The sequence below is a fragment of the Conger conger genome, chromosome 3, assembly GCF_963514075.1.
Source record: "Conger conger chromosome 3, fConCon1.1, whole genome shotgun sequence".
Taxonomy (NCBI): Eukaryota; Metazoa; Chordata; class Actinopteri; order Anguilliformes; family Congridae; genus Conger; species Conger conger.
This window is the reverse complement of record NC_083762.1, coordinates 10,074,834-10,095,809: the sequence shown is the minus strand read 5'-3', so window position 1 is coordinate 10,095,809 and position 20,976 is coordinate 10,074,834. Positions and strand designations below refer to the sequence as shown.

Below are 20,976 nucleotides of genomic sequence, written 5' to 3'. Positions count from 1 at the left end.
TTCTATAGCAAATATGGATTGAATATTATAAGTGAAGAAATTGAAAAACCATAGGGTTTCATACACTCACATTTCTAAGGATATATTGTCAAAAAATATTCAATGGCAAGCCCTAATACAACATACGACCACCATACAATCAACTTATATTTTGTGTTATATGAATAGCTATAAGGCTGAATTCACTCTATTTGCTGTTGGATTGCTGAGAAAATGTAAGATTATTAGTATTGCTAAAGTGAAGACTGTATTAAGAATGGGAGAAAAATCATTCCAACAATGTTCATTCTCCATTCTCCATTTGTATCAAGGGTTCTATTTCTTACATATAAAGAGACAGAGAGAGAGAGAGAGAGAGAGAGAGAGAGAGAGAGAGAGAGAGAGAGAGACTCACCATGGGAGTTTAATTTTAGTTTCCTCTCATTAATTATTCATAATGAGGATAAAACTGGAGGGAAAGTTCCACCTTCATAAACCTCCTGGCTTTTTACAAGTCTGGAGAAGGCACCGGTCATCCAGACTAAGAAGCATTTAGAAATGTGGCTGAACAGCAGGGCATGAAGAGATGACTGACATCCAATATACTGTATCGTGAAATAAGAGCCAGGTGCAAAGGTGGCTGTCTCATCTAACTACAGTGAAAAAAATCTACTTCAAACAGAGAACCTCCATAACCTTACACCTTTCACTGTGCATTACACTGGCGTGCAGCACATCAGACCAAAAAGCACTCCTACTGCATTTTCAAAGATACCACGACACACGCTTTCAGAATGGTGCAAGACTGTGCAACACTGGCCTCAGAATCTCAATGCACAAATAAACCTTCACTTTTTTTTTTTCCTGTTTACATATTCTTGCCTGGACCCCCAACCAATTACGTGTCATTTATGTTAAATACTGTGCTAGTGTAAGAATGGAAATTGATGTTTTCTGCTGATTGGGGAGACCTATACTTCAGCTACTCAGTAATGATTATGGAGACTTATACTTCAGCTCTTCAATGGATACCCTTACCTAGACTGCATTTTAGATAATATTAATGAGATTACAGTCCATTTGAATGCCCTTTTAAATACCTTTCAGCCCCTGATGATCCTGCTTTAACTTTTAACTGTGAATCAAATTGTTGCACATCATTCTGCCAGCAAGGGAATGCAAATGAAGAGTGGCAAAAACCTAGACAATAGACGTTACTGATTTTGCTAGACATCTAACAGTGTTAATGAACAGACAACTGCAGTGTTAATAATGCAGTCGAAAGCATATAACAGTCAAGGGAGTGAGAAACAACATGTTGCAACCATTGCCAGAAAGATATAAATCGTCGCTGCACTGAAACGGTTTTCCATACGAACGGTCGGCGGAACGCTGGTGCAGCTGGGATCTGTCCGCCCAATACGATTGAGACATTAAGCGTTAAACGACGTTTAAACTCATAGATACAGTCTAGCGTATTATGCGGTCGTGCAATGTTTCCAAAATATTTTACACGTACAATATTTTACATTGTACAGCATTTTATGAAAATATAGGCTTTAACTGATGACCGTACAAATTAGAAATCTGCTGAAGCACCTTATTCGAGCTGTAGCTGTAAATGTAATTTTGACACGTCATAGAATTTTCCGATAGGCGTATTTTCCGATTATTTTGTATCCCATCAAGTCTCTACTTCACCGAACGCCGTGCAGCCTCCTAGGCAAGCCACTGAGGCAGTCATAAAAAGGACACTAGGTGTCACCCTTGTGACTTTTAAAGCGCTGTACTCTCGAAATAGGCTGGCGAGTGTATGTGAAAACAGAGCGAGAGAGAGAGAGAGAGAGAGGGGGGGGGTGTACTTCGAAGTAGGCTATAACCGCTTTAAAGACATACATTTCTATCATTTGTCCAACTTTGACTCATAGCTCCACCGTCAGAACATATGTCAGTCGACCACACTTCACTCGATTTCTGCCTGATTTAGCTTAGTCGATACATGATAAGTAGTTGTATAAACAAACAAATACATTATGCTCATATATAAATAAACATGAGCCGCAGCAGAACTCGTGCTATGATAGTTTGGTTTGGCTTTGATCAGAGGAATCTGCTGGGACCTTGCGTTTCTTTGATGTTAATGTGAAGATATGCATATGATATACACTTAACAGCTTGCAAAGTATACTTTAAACAGTATTTGAGAACAGATATATAGAAATACGATCCAACTATGACACGTGTGCGTTTTATGTTTGGCAATTCAGATGTTTCCATCGGTGCAAGTATAAACCCGTAATTCTTCATTTGCAAAACTGGGCGACTGTGTGAACGGCAATTAAATATCTTGCAATCGATATCTGGTGAGTGAATATCTCTGGACTTTCATATTGTACAGGTGTGTTTTCCAACAACGTTGCTGTTGTTTTTCAACCGCCCCACAAACATACAATTTACTATACCTGGCATATCCGTGCTCACGCGCACAGGGATGCTTGCGACAGAAACAGCCACATGCTTCATTCTCGGGCTTAGTTCGGGTGGCGCCATGTTTCCCGTATTGATCGGTAAGATCTCCAGTCCATGGACCACAAAAACACATCATTGCCCCGGATCTGAGTAATGAACGAGACAGGAAATTTTATTACGCCAGGACAGGAAAATACATAACATAGGCTCTCTGTACATCGACAGAGACCAAATACAATTAACTTACCAAAAATAGGGGGCGCTTGATGTCAGGATCACACTCTAAGTAAGTGGACTGAAGTTGCTTGTTTAAAAATCTATTCAAAACGAATAAAAATATAAAAGATATCAATGCTAGGGGAATGGGGGTTGATATCACACTGTTGTGATTGTCTACGGTGTTTCATAGTAATTTCCAAAGTCCCTTATATTCTGAGTGACTGATAACTTGATTATTATTATTTTTTGATCATAACATACTTATTTTAATATTTCAGTTGTTGAACTACTATTAAGCAGGTGAAAACAGGACATCGAACAAACAAAGTAAATTGTAATATTAAATGTACACCAGCAAATTAAATGTCACTTTCATGTATTTTGCATTGGCTGATATTTTTAGTTTTAAATCATACATCAGACTTTAGCTTCAATACCACACTTAGTGGTATTGAACATGTCTGGCACTGTACCAGTAGGTGGAAAGGAAGTTCTGACAACTTTGAGACTGGTTCTCTTAGCACCAGATATGAGTCTGAACCACTGAAAATGACATTTTATGAAATGCTACTGAGTGCTCCTCATTCTCCCGGCATCTAATAATCACCAACATCAGTATTCTCAGCACTTAAGTTTTGACAATACATAATTAAAACGTAGCACTTTGGACTAGTACTTTGCTTTCCTTCATATCAGCTTATTTTGAAGTTGAATTTACCATGCAGCTCACAGCATTATAGCTATCATAACATAGCTTGTTTTTGTTTTTTGTTCTTTTGCCTGAAGGGAAGTATTATTATTATTATTATTATTATTATTATTATTATTATTATTATTATTATTATTATTATTAAATCCTCTGAACTACATGGCAGTAATATGGTCAGTTTCTAGACAGTGTGTAAATGTGTATTCAACCAATTTACATTTGCCAAGTTATGTGAGCCTTTTAAATACTGTATTCCAGTACAGTGTGAGCTAAAGTGTACCTACTTATCAAAGTTTGGATACTGCATATGCAAGTACAAGTCAACAGTAAGAATGAAAAAAAAAAAAAAATTATATATATATATATATATATATATATATATATATATATATATATATATATATATATATATATTCAGCACTGATTTAAATTCAGCACACACAATCTGTGTTTTTTTCAATCCCAGCCATAATGTGCTAGGAAATTAGAGGAATTCTGCAGCACTGCATGGTCACTTCATTAGGAACACTCTGCATGATTTCAGCAAACAGTTCATGTTAACAGACTGAGAATAGAAGTAAACAACTCTTTCACAAAACTGCAGTGGGAGAATACTCTGCATCTCTACTATCACAACTGCATAGTTTCTGTTTACAAATGGACTAAATCGCCTTATATCCTTCACAAAGTAAAGCCTAGGGCTCATACTATCAGTAATGACTCTATAATTAGACCAGACTAAAATCAGATCCAAAAAATCCAAAAACCACAACTTGCAAACAGACTACTGTAATTGTGATGTTGCTAAATGTTCCCTGCAACCAATAACATTAGGAAGCGCATGGCTTTGTGTTCATTCACAACTGATTTCTTAATGTCATGATGATGATCAGTCATGGTGATTATAATTCCCCCGCCCAAATATATCAGTGCGATTCTTACTGAATGCATGACTGCAGAGCATAATTCATAAACCCATTTTGTCTTTTGTTCACCAAATGTCAAGCACAGTGAAATGCATGAAGCTTTCAATTTAACTGTTATCATCGTAGGCTACTGAAGAGCAGTCTAATTGTTGTAGCTACTGGCCTAGCTACGTGGTCGCTATTTACAATCACGGATCAAACGTGCCTTTTCTCCCTGTGCCAAGAGTTGTTTATGAAGTGTGTGGGCCAAGTAATTAGTTAATTATGAGTAAAAGTGAACGCACGAACACAAGCTTTAAATGGTTACTGGGGAATCGTTGTGTGCACTGGCTGAAGTAAATGCACGAAGATAAAAAATGTACTATATTCATTTTTGTGTCCTATTTTACTCCACTTGATGTTTTTAAATTGAGAATATTATCTCTCTGTCTTCATTTGTATTCTTATCAGGATCAGTGGGTAAGCAGAAAAGGGAAGTGATGAATGCGTGGGACCTTTTCTGAACGTCTTTATTCTCGACAGAGCTATCAAGTATAATTAAGCGATTTAGCACTCCCTAACAATAGACATAGTTGAAATGGTCGATATTCATGTAATGAAATCTTGAATCACCGAGATATGCATAATTTCAAGTAAGAATAACTTTGTCTCGTCTTTCTGTCTGTGCAGGTGTAGCTACTTTCCGTTTTTCAGCTACATGATGTGCACGCTCTCGTTGTTACTGGAGCGCGCTTGCGGTAAATATATGGGTGTAAACGAAAAAATAAGGTGGTTTAACATCCCGATCACATCAGTCTTTGTTTCGAACAACGTCTAGGTTCACATCCATTTAAATATTCATCCCGTAGCTTCACAAACAGCATTGTTTCTCGCTTAACCGATGGTTGGCAAATTCTGCGTTTCGTTTCGGTACATTTGAAACAAAGATGAAAAAGAACGCCAATAGCATACCATGATCAGGCTTGCAAAACGATGACTAGACATCTCATATTTTCAACTAGTTGCTGAAATCGTAAACGGATGAAAATGTTCTAGGCTATTATTCAAGGCATACGGGCAAGGCACGGCGTGGATTAGCTAAAGGGTGGGTCAGGTAGATGACTCATATAGTCAGTGCAATTCCCAACGGTAGCTTTAAAACTGGACACACACAAAAAAATATTGACCAAAATATACTGAGCGTAAAATTCATCCGCTCAGCGAACAGTGCTCTGTTATGAGACTGCAAGGAAGTTTTCCGAGTTTCAATGCTGCGGTTAACTCCGCCCACCACCCAATCTATCTCTCAGTAAAGTCTCTGATTGGTGTAGAAGGTTGCGGGTGCCGAGACTGAGCGGCAGGCACTGGGTTGTACAATCGACAGTTTGCATTGGAGAAAGGAACCGAAAGCATACCAGACTCAGCTGCACTGCACACCTCGGCTGATTTTGCGAATCATCCACTGGCTGGATATTTTTTAATGCTTTTGATTTCACCGCAAGCCTATCTCGAACAGCTTCTTATCAACGCTGCATGACTTTGCAATTGCCGTCTTTTATTTCAGACTTTGTTTTACACAAACTGCATCGGGACCTGTATAATGTTTTAAATGTTATGTATCATATCTGAAGAAATTAATTAGCTGAACGCTATCTGCAAGACTTTTGAGAATACAAGAGAAACCTCGCCATACAATCCTGGAAATGTTGGAAAATCGTGGACTGGACTGGTAGTATTAAGGCGCGTTTCTCTGCTACAGCACGGTTTTCCTACCCTTAAGAGATTTTTGATTTTGTTTTCCTCTCGGCTCAATACAACAGTTTTCATTTCTCAATGAGGATTTGTGTACCTGCCCAGATGATGTGAGATTTGTAATCATTGTAGTTTAAGAAAGGTAAGATAACCTTTCTGCAATATATTTAACGACTGACGGAGTAGACGCTTAAGCGAAAACGCTGAAATTACATCTGGATGCATCTGGAATCTTATGATGCTGCGAAGAACCACACATATACATTTTAACGCGCTGTTTCTTTTGGATATGCATTTCATTTCTACGGACTAATTTCCCGGAATCCTCATTTCCAGCATATTCTATTATTTTGTGAATATAAGCATTTTTTTTCTTTACCCAAAATGGTAAATTTTGAAAATCAGTATTGGCTACCAGTTTGTAGTCTATTATGAGCAACATTGATTTGGAAAAACTTGTAAATTAATTGTATTGACCCTTTTAGAAGGTGTTATCGTCGCTGCTTCACTTAAATTCCGGCATAGTAGCCTATGCCGAGACCTATGGTTAGTATGACATTAAATACAGTATCATTACAAGGTACTATTCAGTAAATAACAATTCATTAGATTAAGGCGCGCATTATACCATCTTAATTGGTTTTCGTTTTTCGTCTAAAAATTTACGTTCTCGTGACAACTTTTGATTAAATGAGCGCTATATGTCTGTCTGGACGTTATGAAAGGCTCTAGTATACGCAGTTGTGCAACATTATAGCAGGTGCTAATGCAGATTTAAGGAAGAAAATCAACAGGTACAATGCCCTCTAAGGAAATGGATTTTATACAAATTCTTTTAATAGCGCTCTTGTGCTGGACTGTGGCCGAGGCTGTGATCAATCTGAAATATTCGGTGGACGAGGAGCTGAAAGCGGGGACGCTCATCGCAAACGTGGTAAAGGACGCAATAGAGGCAGGATTTATGGTTGATTCTCAGCCGTTGTTGCGAGTCATTTCCAATTCTGAGCCGCATTGGGTGGACATTAGCCCAGCAGGATATCTTATCACCAAACAAAAAATTGACCGGGATATAGCTTGTCGACAGACCCCGAAGTGTTTCATCTCCCTGGAAGTGATGTCCAACTCAATGGAAGTCTGCGTGATTAAAATTGAAATCAAGGATCTGAACGATAATGCACCCCGATTCCCCACAGATCACATAGACATCGAAATCTCAGAGAACGCAGCCCCCGGCACCAGGTTTCCCCTAGAGGGGGCAAGTGACCCGGATTCGGGGAGCTTTAGTGTACAAACATACGAGATCACCCCAAATGATCTCTTTGGACTTGAGATTAAGACGAGAGGGGATGGATCCAAGATTGCTGAGCTTGTGGTGGAAAAGACGCTGGACAGAGAAACACAGTCTCACTATAGTTACGTAATCACTGCTGAAGACGGTGGAGACCCCCCAAAGTATGGAACTGTTCAGCTTAATATTAAAGTCATAGATTCAAATGACAACAACCCAGTTTTTGACGAACCTGTGTACACAGTTAACGTGATGGAAAATTCTCCTATTAACACAGTTGTCATTGACTTGAATGCAACAGATCCCGACGAAGGCACAAATGGCGAGGTAGTGTACGCATTTAACAGTTACGTCACAGAAAAAACAAGGGATGTTTTCAAAATTGACCCTCGAACCGGCGTGATCACTGTAAGTGGAGTACTGGACTACGAGACAATGCATATCTATGAGATCGATGTTCAAGCCAAAGATTTAGGTCCCAATTCAATCCCGGCGCATTGCAAAGTGACTGTAAATGTAATGGACACAAACGATAACGTGCCAGTAATTAATCTGCTATCCGTGAACAGCGAGATGGTAGAAGTCAGTGAGAACGCGCCGCTGGGGTACGTCATTGCATTGGTTAGGGTTTCAGATAAGGACTCTGGGGCGAATGGAAAGGTGCAATGCAGGCTACAAGGTAACGTTCCCTTCAGATTGCAGGAATACGAGAGCTTTTCCACCATACTTGTTGATGGCAGGCTGGACAGGGAACAGAGGGACATGTACAACCTGACAATTCATGCAGAAGACAGTGGCACCCCCTCACTGAAAACCACAAAATCGTTTGCAGTAAAAGTGACAGATGAAAATGACAACCCTCCTCACTTCACTAAACCACATTATCAAGAAATGATCTTGGAAAACAACACCCCTGGCGCCTATTTGCTTTCTGTATCAGCAAGGGACCCTGATTTGGGTTTGAATGGCACAGTAACGTACCAAATAGTGCAGTCCCAGGTACGAGATATGCCCATTTTAACGTATGTGTCAATGAATCCAAATACCGGTGACATTTATGCCGTGAGATCATTCAACCACGAACACACCAGGACTTTGGAATTCAAAGTTTTGGCCAAAGATGGCGGTAACCCATCTCTAACCAGTGATGCTACCGTAAAAATTGTCGTTTTAGATGTAAATGACAATACCCCAGTAATGACCACCCCGCCACTGGTGAACGGTACAGCCGAGGTCTCCATTCCAAGAAATGCTGGAGTTGGTTACCTGGTTACCCAGATAAAAGCGGACGATTATGATGAAGGAGAAAATGGAAGATTAACGTATTCAATCTCAGAGGGAGATCGTTCTTTCTTTGAGATAGACCAGGTGAATGGCGAGGTTCGGACCACGAGGACATTTGGGGAGAATTCAAAGGCGACCTACGAGATAACAGTGGTAGCGCATGACCATGGAAAGACGTCTTTGTCTGCTTCAGCGTTTATTGTAATCTACCTCTCGCCGGACCTGAATGCACAGGAGTCTATCGGACCCGTAAACTTGTCCCTCATCTTCATCATTGCCCTGGGGTCTATTGCTGCCATCCTGTTCGTTACAATGATTTTTGTGGCAGTCAAGTGCAAAAGGGATAACAAGGAGATTCGAACGTACAACTGCAGGTAACGCAATACTTTTTTTTTCTTTTCCATTCCCCATTTAAGATGTGTAATTTGTTGTTGGCATGGGTGTGTTTTTTTCTCTATATGCATCTTGATTATATACCGACGTGCACATTCTGATAACGTTGTAAATTCGGCGCATGACTGTTGCAAGCTGTGTGTTTGTCTGTGCGTGCGCGACGGTGAATAGGTAGGTAGGTATAAGCGCGTGTGTGCACGTATTTTCAGTGCATGTGCTGTAACCTGTAGCCTGGAAGGAACAGTCGCAGCGTAGAAATAGGCTAGAATCCTATACATGGGAAGAGCGCATCTGTCCATGGGGTTGTCCAATTTAGTTTAACGGAATGTGGCCGACGATGCTGTCTACCATAGCCATCTGATGGTTCGTTAGCGTGTATATCGCTGATGCAGCTGCTCACACAATGCTGCGGCTTCATAAAACTACAGCGCACATCCCGCAGTCTCCCCCTCCCTCCTTGCGAACTAGTAGCCGTTCACGAATTGGTAAGCCCTGTTAATACACTGAACACACCCGAATATGGTTCGTTGTACGGTTGCACACACACACACACACACACACACACACACACACACACACACACACACACACACATTTAGCGAACAATGGTTGCAAATATTTAATATTTTACATTAAAAGAAAAAACGACTCTGTAATTAGCTTATTATAATTACAACGAACACAACGAATACTCAAAATTAATTCAAAAGGTCGGTTGAACAGGGGGGGCGGACATACCAGTCCGCATATGTGCTGTAGAGGGTGTGCCAGTATTTCAAAATCGTTTTCTACTATTCAACTGAAAATGATGGCCCGCTTTGTCTTCTCTGACACATTTAAACCCTTGGTGTACCGAAAGCTTTGCCGGGCATCGGCCTATATGTATCAATGTTATCTCATGTAGCCTATGCTTCCCTCGCGTATATTTGCATGCTCTTTAACGTATTCTTTAACCGCGAGGTGGCCTAATATTTACGCACATTTTGCCAAACGCAGCGTAATTAGCCTACGTTTTTGAAGGTGCATTATATATTGGTAATTATATGAATCACCGTTTAACGTCGAATATATGATAGACGGCTCACCGTTCTCCATTCAGCACAATTTACCAATAAAACATTAATACCAATTTTCCATGTAGATCTGGGTACAAGAGGAAATTCAGACGGTTTAAACGCACAAACCCGACTGAAACTTAAATTGCATTATTTTGACATTCATTTGGGAACACTGACCTCAGGACTCAGGAATCTGCTGCAGTTCAATGGACATTCAACCCCACAACCCAAAAACAAATAAAATGTGTTTGCTATAGGCATACAGTAAAATGTTCAACTCCACAGAGTAAACATTGTCCATATTAATGTCACTGGAAATTATACTGTGTAAAATTTCACAACGACAAAATAACCGATAATTGAACGTGTCGATCAAAGTTGTTGGGTACGATTTAATTAGACCCAGAGAGTAAGCTAATTATTTATATTTGTGCAACTAGATTGAAAACATTTACCTACTGCTGGATATCTGGAGAAAAATCCATAACCTACAGTTTATTTAAAGAATTTAAATACAGTTTATGGCGTAATGTGTAATTGATGACAAGACTGCAGCTACTAAAACATAAATAAACAAGGCCACGTTTGTGAAGTGGGGCAGAATATTATTTCTTAATATTTTTTAATGAAAAAAAACTAAACAAAAAAAACCCTTTTATTATTAATCCATAATACAGGCTCCCAGGTTGATTTCTCTCTGCTGCCATACCAAGCGACATTTCCATATAAATTGCATTTGTGAGTTTAACCTGAAACCATTTCCATATTTTAGTCTGTACATAACTTTTGTTGACATTCTAAGACTGTAATGTTATAACTGAACACTTGCGTGATGGTGGGAGTGCATATTTCACTGACGAACCGGATGAGTTCAATTTTAAAACACGACCAATAAGAAATAAATTAAATGCAATCATAGTTTTCCGTCACATAACATCGGGATCAAAAATAACGTATAGGCAGTGTCAGGAGTTCTACCCTTGTTCTCTCCCCCAGACACAGTAAATGTTTATTCAACACAGCTCTGTTCTCTGTAGGTGGCCTGCGGGAGAGATGTGTACATATTAGATTAAAGAGGGTTCTGTGATGTTACTGCAGTAAGAAAATGGAGATGTTGCATTTGCATTAGTGGCTTTCATTCCTTACTCGTCGTACATATTAGCATACGTTCCGGGTGCTCGCTGGTTGCAGTGCGTGGTTTCAAATCAGGGTTATCTTCATACCGTCAAAAATTCAATTGAATTTTCCATACAGAAATGACAGAGTCAATGAATAAAACTTTAAAGAAAGCAATCCCTTGTTTTCAGAAAATTGAATTAATTAGGGAATGTTGAAAGCAGCATTCCATTTCAACCAGACATAAAATGACCACAATTATGTTCAGATATGGATAAGACGAGTCTGTCGACAAGAAGCTCCATTCTCCCTAATCTAAGCTTGTTGCGTGTCATTTCTCTTTAGTTTCCGTGCAACAGAAGCACAGGTTAACCGGTGCCAGCGACTTTTTTTTTTTTACTGTTGCCTTGAGGGGCTCCCTGGTTGAAGATAATGCAAAACGAGTCATTGTTATGGATGCTGGATTCTAATCTGGCAACCCCAGATGCAGCTGGAGGACAGGTCCTTGTGTTTTTGTGCCTGCTTGAGGTTGATCTGGTCTTTGTGTCAAATTCCTGGTCTTGTTCCCTATAAAAATGTTAATTAACCCCAAGGACTTCCAAGACAGCCCACTTTCAGATGGCCTAGCACACCAAATTAGAATAGCAGGCCTCATTGGACTCATTAAAGTAGCGGTTCTGTTATGGAATCCAAACTAAAATGCCAACATATAAATATTGGACACAGCACTCCTGAGTAGAAAAGAAAAGAAAAGGCAAAACGGATGAAAGAAAGAAAACCAACCGCACACAAAAGCAGGTTCCCTATACTGTCCCTAATCCCTTTTCAAACATTTTTTTTTGTTCCTTATAAAACAGCTCTACCTGCTGGGAGCTTTAATCTATATTGATGCGCAGTGCAACCTCCTCAAACCCGCTTACTTATTTCCAATTTACTGTTCACTGTCGGTTCCACTAAGGATTTTCCTTGTCTGCATTCGATTTAGGCACCAAAGTAGAGAGAACAATATAGAGCAAAGCACTTTGATTCCTGTTATTATAACCGATTTGAGCTTCTCTCTCATATTCTCTCTCTCTCTCTCACTCTCTCATTCTCTCTCTCTCTCTCTCTCTCTCTCTCTCTCTCTCTCTCTCTCTCTCTCTCTGTCTGTTTCTCTCTCCATTTTGAATCGAGACAGAAAAACAGTTTTGAGATGCCCTCACACAGATGAGGTTCGGCGCTGTTATTATTTTTTCTTCTTAGGCGGAAAGGAATTAAGGAGGAGTGGGCAGGCGCAGACAGCCTCTCCATGAAAAAAAAAAAAAATGTAATGTTGAATTTGAAAAAGATGAAGCCTCCTGGGGTTATGGGTGCTATTTACCGTATGCAGAGCCTGATATTTTTTATGCATGCGCTTATGGCGGGAACAATAAAGAAATAAATAAATTCCTCTTCAAACAGGGGCAAAAAAAAATAAACAGACTGTAATAGAGTGTTGTGTAAGGATATGTAAATAGGATACACTTAAAGAACTTTGTGCTGCAGGGTTGGGTCAGACAGGAACAGTCTGTGCTAAATGGAGCTGGTGCAACAGGCATACAATTCAAAGCATCCTTTCTTTTCATAAATAACCAAAATGTTTGTATTCACTTATTTATTTTAATGATTTTTCTTTGAATTCTTGCTTAATGAGAATCAAAAATGCACGACTCCGGCTAAAAATGGCCACAGAGACTCTCTAAACTGCTCAGAATTTAAATCTCCTGAAATCCACAATGGAAACGGGGCCCTCTTGGAATTAACAACAAGGCAAGATAGAGTAGGCATATTCTGCCGATGTGCTTCAGTGTCGCACGCATGTGTGTGTGTGTGTGTATTTGTTTTTGTGATTTGGCATGTTTTCATACGGCCTGTGCTTGCATCGTGACTTGCGGATGGCGGAGCATGGAATGGCTAATGAAACCGGCACCACGACGTCATTGGTGGCTGGAGGCCATTCGACCGTGGCTGGGGGCCTTGTCATGGGTCATGGGTCATGGGTCATGGGTCATGGGGTTCATCGTGGCCGTGTTGGCCTCACGGGGCCAGGTGGGACACTGCTATATTGAGTCTGTTCAGTTTCTTCTACTTGCGTAGGGTGGCGGAGTACTCCTACGGCAACCAGAAGAAGTCCAGCAAGAAGAAGAAGCTGAGCAAGAACGACATTCGGCTGGTGCCCCGCGACGTGGAGGAGACGGACAAGATGAACGTGGTGAGTTGCTCGTCGCTCACCTCCTCGCTCAACTACTTCGACTACCACCAGCAGAGCCTGCCGCTGGGCTGCAGGCGGGCCGAGAGCACCTTCCTCAACGTGGAGAACCAGAACTCGCGCAATGCCGCCCCCAACCACGGCTATCACCACAGCTTCGCCGGGCAGGGCCCGCAGCAGCCCGACCTCATCATCAACGGCATGCCACTGCCAGAGGTGAGGCTCGTCTCTATCCTACAGCCTGCTCTTCTGCTTTCTGGGGGGTTTGGCGGTGAGGGGGCGGGTGGCGCTTTGTGGGGGACGGTGGGGTTTTTGCGGGGGGACAGTGGGTTTGTGGGGGTCGTCGTTGTTGTTGTTTCAGGCCCCGTCATTTCTCACTGTGTGTTTATGTGTGCAGAACATGGGAGTCAACCCTATATCATGCTATCATTCACCCAGCATGCTTTGCATTGCCATCATCGTCATCATGTGTGTGTGTGTGGGGTGGGGAGGGGGTTTGGAGGGTGGGGTTGGAGTTAACTCTTGGTGCCAGTTACCGGCTTCTGTTTGCCACTCTGGGAGGATATTGCTTGAATTGTTCCTTTCTTCTTTCCAAGGTCTTGCGCAAGAGTCTTTCATTGATTTTTAAATGTGAGAAGGGCATCCCTGAACATCTTTGGGAACCCAGATATGAGGATGGACATGTGGTTATGTCAAGAGTGCCAAGCAGAATTTGGACTGTTGACAAAATGTATTGTTTTGGCTTGTGTTAACTCGCTTGTTTTTGCCCATGGAGAAACTGTGAAAAGCCTGCACCTGCCAGATGACCTAGCCAATCAGCTGCAGCACATGTCATTTTAGGTGTCGCTATTTAGGCTAATCAATACGTAAATACTCAAAAGTGCAAACAAGCCAATGAGGCTGCGTTTATTTGCTCATTTGTTTTTGTTTGCAGGCAAAAACAAGACTTTTATGTTCGTAGTAGCGAGACAGTGTCATGTGCGTATTTATCGTGGTGTGCGGTTTGCCGGGTTGGAGAGAAAGACCTCACAACAGAGGCTATTAAATCTGACTGTGTGCAGAACAACCAGCTGATCTTTAGTTTATGGATTTTCAGCTCTATGAACTGGTCTATCAGATTCCTTGGACAACCGCTTTCTCCTGACCCATTCATTCTTGTATTGGTGAGATTGTGTGTGTGTGTGTGTGTGTGTTTGTGTATGTGTGTACTGCTGTGTATAGCTGAAATTATTGGAAAAAAGGGTCACAAATAATTGACACAATGACACCATTACTGCAGATATCCACGGCAAGCAAAAAGAGCAGTGCCTCACAAAAGCATTGTCGATTGACCAATGCTGAAGGATCGCAAGGATCGATGACGGGCACTTAAAATGGTGGCGATTCATTGTGGAGGCCTTGGTGGGAAGAGGTGGGGGTCATGGGCTAGGTGGGGGGGGGTAGAAGGAAAGGTATGCTGGGTTCTCAGCACATTTTCCTTTATCTGTCTCCAGGTAGCATGCAGGTCATGCGCCAGTCTGCGGGCGGAACGGGGGAATTATGTGGCATAGTAAAACCGGGCACGCCGTCCATGCGTGACGGCTAAGCCCACCAATAAAGGGACCTTTGTAGCCGGATTAGAGGGCCTGTTTGTCTCAGTTAATGAAAAATAAGGGTGAAAAAAAGGAGTAAGACAGATTGATTTTGATGACCTCACTCGCGATTGCTCAAGGCGTTTGATTGGCGGATTTTTGGAGAGTGTGTCAGTCGTCTGCGGTGCGGCTTACTCCGTCGATGGCCGTTCTCCGACCGCCGGCTGCCTTCGACAGCAGCGGCTGCTTTGCATGCAGGGTCCGTCGTGGCGTGCCCCACGTGACGTCGACAGACCCGTCTCTTTGACCACAGCCTCTGTGCTTTTGCAACGGGCAGGGAACGAGAGGCTCGAAGGGGGTGAATGGGCGAAGGGGGTGGTTGGCGAAGGGGGTGGTTGCCCCCCTCCCCCCCCGCGCCCACCCACCCGCCCTGGGCAAGGACACAGGCGCGAGCTTCTCTCTGCGTAGACGTGAGACAAAAGTGCCTTTCTTCCTGAACATTCACGTTGAAGAAGATGGTGCTGATGTAATTATGTACCTGTTTGTGTGAAACGCAGAAGTACGGGGGCTGTGAAACGGCAGATAATGGGTCTGTCATGGTATGCAAGTCCAGGCTTAAAAGCGCCTGACTCCACAGGTTTTTGTTTCTGCAAGGTCCTGCTGGGCTGGACTCGGTATTTTGTCGTTTTGTGCCTGTCCACAAATTGTCCTCACACCCCCCAAAGGCACCTTTCAGTTATCCTCGAGTTTTTAAAAGGATTTCAGGATAAGGTTTAAGGACTCGATCTGCAGCCACTGCAAACAGTTTTCAAGTTTTTATTTTTTATTTTTTTATTTTTTGGGGGGGAAGGGGGTGGGGTTGCAGAGGGGGGTGGCATGATTTTTTGGGAGCAAAAAATCATCAATTTTAAAGTGAATGAAATAAGGTCAATTTCTGGGCATGTCGGTTGTAACAAATGTTAATCGCAGCCATCAGAAAAAAAAAAAAAGAAATTTAAAATAACCTAAAAATAAAACTAATTTGCCTATGCAGACTTTGATGGATTTTAAATTAAGCTTTGATAAGACACAAAGAAAACGAATCACGAACCGTGGTTAATTTTTGGAACGCTTGAAGCGCCCTTTATCTAATTCCCGAAGTGTTAGCCACAGGAGATTTGGGGTTTAAATGGGAATGAATTTTCAAGGGTTTTTTTTTGGGTGGGGGGCGTTAGTGCTTATCAGATTAGCTACCCCAGTTAGTAAGGAAAGCTACTGGCCCACATCAGCAAGGGGGCATTTGGTAAAAGTGCACAGAGAACTCTGCTGGGTAACATCATCGCCCCTCCCGCCCATCTACAAGTAGTAAGTTTGTGTCTGAGTGATAGCACTTAGCGCTATTAAATCTTGGGCTGTACACAGGATGAACCTCCCAGGTGCTCAGGGCTGGCTATTGCAGGTTGTTTTCAATTTCCATGCCATCCAATGAAGGAGTTTTGTTAGCCCTCAGAGAACCTCGGCTTGCTTAAGCAACGGTTTCTGGAGTAACCAAAGACACAAGTGCTGAGGAAAGTAAAGCCCACCAGTGGTTTCCAAGGAGAGATTTTACAGTTGTGAATGCTAGAGTTTGGTCTAAATTTAGCACTAGCACTGTAATTGACCAATAGGGAAGACATGCAATTATACAGCTAGGTGTCAACAGCCTGTAGGTGTCTTTTTGCGACAGTACAGTGTGTTTCTGAAAAACAACACCAACTATAATACTTATTTGCAGCATAATCTGTGACTGGCTATACACCAGTGATATGAATACTGAGTTTATACCCAGCTAGACGTTTTATTATTATCGTATTGATTCGTTTGGAATTAACCTTATCTTGAAAATAAAATACTAGTATGAGTTATCGGATTGCAATTTTGCGTTAAATGGAATGTGAAAAAGCAATGCTGCCCTCATGTCCCCACACGTACAGCATTTCCTTTTGTGCAAAACCCCCTAATACCTCTTTTTACTTGCTCTGCAATTTTCCAAACTTTTGTTCAATGCTAATTGAAGTGGCTCTTGTCCAGATGCCTCGCAGTTGATACCTGAAAGACAGCTACATAAAGTTATTGTAAACATATGGCACTTAGATACTGTTTAATTCCTGAGTTTTGTTGCCAGACAGTGACAGGTAACTTGATTGTTGGAATGCCAAAGGAAATCGTGTAATTACTCAAATATTGCTTCATATTTTTTCAGTTCTTGAAAGGAGAGTTTTAAGAGAATCTAATTAGCAAAAAAAGTGATTTTACTTGCTTACTCACAGATTTTAACTGATAGTAGATGTCCCTTGCCAAAATATTATGCATTCACAAATGAAAATGATTCAAAGACTCAATTTGCTGATGCGCCAATTCAACAACAAGGAAAAGTGCTGTACTAGTATGACACATTTCCTTGGCGGTCTCACGTGACTGGCTGTCTCTGTTGCAGCTGTCGAGTGTCTGCATGTTGTATTCTGAGATGTACATTTCGATTCCTTTCATTCAACTTGCTGTGAGAACGATAATTGGTGTGTCTACCCATGTCAGTTTAGTCGACTTGTGCAAAGGCAAACGTGCGGGGGACATTTTAAGAGGAGGCAGAGCATTCAAATAAGTATCGGCCTCCTAGTTTGCCTGCAAGGGGATCTGAGCAAGTTAATCTGAAGGATATTCCTAAAAGGTGTCTCAGAAGTCCTCTGCTGAAGTTTTCATTTTTCTTCACCTTGTGTTGTAATAACATAAGCCAAAGTGGGAGCATCAAGGTTCAGGTTTGCTTTAAAAAAAGTTTTCTCGTTGAAAATGACAAAATTCATGTCTAGACTGTGATCCTGCGAATCTATTTATTATCCGAAGATCTGAGCCCAGCTTTTCCTCAGTAAGACCAAGCGATGGGACGTCTCCTCCAATCTGTCTCGTTTCTTTGAAAGCTGCTTAAACGTGTGACAGACATCATGCAGAATATGCTGCAAATTGGGGGAAAAAAAAGAATTCTGAACTTAATTTAATATGCAGAGCTTTGTGTTTCTCTCACTTTCATCAAACTAATCCAATTAATCAGTCTAAATCCCAAACAAGATGAAGGAAAGGTCACGGCATGCTGTCTTTCTGAAAGGCTTTGTGCAAAGACTTCACTGAGCTCAGTATCTCTGATGAGATGGTGAGATTTCAACAGTTTCATGAAGAGGTGTTTTGTAACCCGGTAAGCAGGGAAACAAATATAAACAGAGAGAATGCAAAAACCTCTGTGGCTGCTTGAACATAGTTTTTTTTATTTTTATCAACTGAAGTTGTAACAAAACACACACATTTTATATGGTCTGCCTTCACCCTCATTTTATATTTGATCCCATTTAGTGTTTGCCATCTCTTAAAAATAAGCTAACCTTGTTTCATATTGATACTGTATGATTTTTCTAATTTTCTAATTTGGTGGGATTAAATGGTAAACATACAATAAACATACTGCTATGATGTAAATCCTGTACCAACTTTGCATACAAATGTGTTGTGTAAGGGTTCTTTTGACCCTCTGTAACGGTATAAAATGTAAGAAAATATACAACCATTTTTATTTTTATCTCATATTTCTTTGTGGATGATTCTGGTGGCACTTTCACTTACTGTACTTTAGGCTCTAAAATTAGATGTTCCTCACAGATTTTTCATATTTATGGAGAAAAGGCTAGTCATTTTGGAAACAATAAGAAGTCGACAACAAAAGTGTCAAAATATTTCTATTACAATAATTGGGTGTTTATTTAAGCTGTTGGGCTCAATTAGACCCCAAACATAAAAGCGATCATAAAATCTGAACATAATAGGAGGGTTAAACAACAACAAGAATGCAAGATAGCAGAGAAAAGCAATGAAAACCAAACACATAACACAAAGACCTTTGGCAAAGCACCAATAATATTTGAAAAACGTTTGAGGAATTTCACAGGCTTTCTGAAACACATTCAGAGATCCTTGCATGATTTGCGAAAGGTTTTCTCTATTTTTTTGGGGGAAGTGTAAATATTCGCAGTGTACATTCTGAGGGCAGGCGAGCAGCCGGAAGAAGCCCTGGCCTTGCGGCCTCCCTGGCTCCCCCGGGCTGCAGACTCCAGCCCTGATGGATACGTGCAGGCCTGGCTGAGCTGACTCAGTGACACCACTGACATCACTGCCTCCATCTTGTAAGAAGACTGGAGGTTGACTCTCTGTGCACTAGACAGGGCAGGGAGAGAAGGGAAGAGTGAAGGAGGAAGGAGGAGAGAGAGATAATGGAAAGCAATGGGCTAGAGAGAGGGAAAGAAGGGGTAGGAGAGAACAAAAGAGAGGATAAAAGGAGAGGGAGGCTAAGGAGAGGAAGAGGCTGAGAAACGGAGAGCAAGAAAGCAAGAAATTAGGATAGATTAAGATGTATGTCATAGTTTATTTTTCTTCTCCGTGTGTCAACAAGATTTATTTTAGTTTTGGAAAAGCAAAACAACAGATAAACAGTACTGTACTAGTCATTAAATGTGGTACTTACAAAAAAGGCATTGTGATTACAATGTCATATACAAATGTGCTTTTATCATGAAAGCAAGGCATAAAAACAGGTTTGATTTATTCATACCTTTATTGGATTAGTCAGTGGCCATTTTCTATGTGCTTCTGTTCAGTTGAACTTGAAGCACTTCCTGAAATGCACTGTACCTGATAATTTGTGGAGCGGAAAATTCCAAATTTTACGATTTATCTGTTCCACCTTCAAATTACCACAGATAACAAAAAAGCACAGGGCTCTTTACAAAGTCCATTTAAATGTTTCTAGTCTTTTCTAACTTTAGAAGGATGCCCTAGTTCTCAGCCAACCCGGTTAGTGCATGTGCTATTTGAACATAAGTAGACAGAGCGTTGTTGAATTCAGAGGAGCATGGAAAGGCCAGGCACTTGTTTGAGGGAGGCTGATAAAGAGGGCTGCAAAGAACAAACTCAGAGTTGAAAATTCAATTAAGTGTTGCTGAGACCTGCAGTTTTTGCCAATGTAGCCTACATCGTCTGATTAATGCAGGACGAAGTGCAGGCTTCTCACTTTCCTTATCCAATTTATTTTTATTTTTTTGCCGAAATCAACATGATGTAAAATCTTATACGCGAGTGAACTATCACCTTTCTTGTTGCCTTCAAACAATTACAATCGTGCAAGCTTGTTTAGGTTATAAAGACTATTCTCCAAGGCAGAAGGGAAAACCCATCCTTATATGGTAACGAGGAATGTTACAAATGGGTATCAAAACAGTGCACAAGTGGCGTATATTTTAGTGTTTTGTTTTACAGTGTGTCAGTTTTGATCGTAATTATACCTTATAATGACAGTGGTAATGATTCTTGTGATTTTAAAGAACAGGCACATTGGTAGTCAGGAAAGAGGCTGAATGAAGATGAAATGTTCACACCCCCATTGGGGGCATTTCAATGTATCCCATTGTATATTCTACTCTGTCAACTGGTCTTAACTAACTAGTTTGATGGATTTTAATAGGATGAAATCACAGTGGGAACAAAAGCCTTGTGACGGGACGACTGCCCGTCGTGATCAGTGCCGATACTGTCTTTTTATCTGTCAGCCATGATGGACATATTACCAGCCTGTGAAAAATGATACAAAACACTCCACTGTATCCTTTCTTTCCCTAAAGGATTTGCACAATCACTCTCTCGCTGATGCAAGTCATTGGGTAAGGAACTGACACATTTAGAAGAAAGGAACGTATGAAATCGAGCAGTAGATGAAGACCTCATGAATGGGAAGAAGGCATGAATGCTGTAACGGAGCAGAAGTAATGCACTTCAAAGGAAAATTGTCTTGGTAAACCCCTGTTAAATGTGGTAGAAATACTGTTTATTCTTAATGACCTATTTCAATCGGATTACAGAAAGCTTCGTGTTTTAAGGTAAGACATCATACAGTACCGTGACACCGGTATACCAGGTGCTGTGTTTTCTAAGGCTGGGATATGCACTCTTCAC

At 41.1% G+C, this 20,976-nt stretch overlaps 1 protein-coding gene across 4 annotated transcripts in view; it reads left to right on the top strand.

Moving 5' to 3' along the window:
- The first annotated feature begins 5,680 nt into the window (after window positions 1-5,680).
- Window positions 5,681-20,976, top strand: part of LOC133124744 (protocadherin-19-like) — a 60,106-nt gene continuing 44,810 nt past the window's right edge. Inside the window, exons 1-2 of one of the 4 annotated variants that reach the window (XM_061236191.1) lie at window positions 5,681-8,979; window positions 13,288-13,402. In XM_061236191.1, coding sequence (XP_061092175.1) covers window positions 6,833-8,979; window positions 13,288-13,402 — 2,262 coding nt within the window. In that variant the 5' untranslated portion in view covers window positions 5,681-6,832. Of the gene's footprint in view, window positions 8,980-13,269; window positions 13,616-20,976 lie in introns of all 4 variants that reach the window. The other 3 variants (XM_061236189.1, XM_061236190.1, XM_061236188.1) reach the window with 3 other exon arrangements.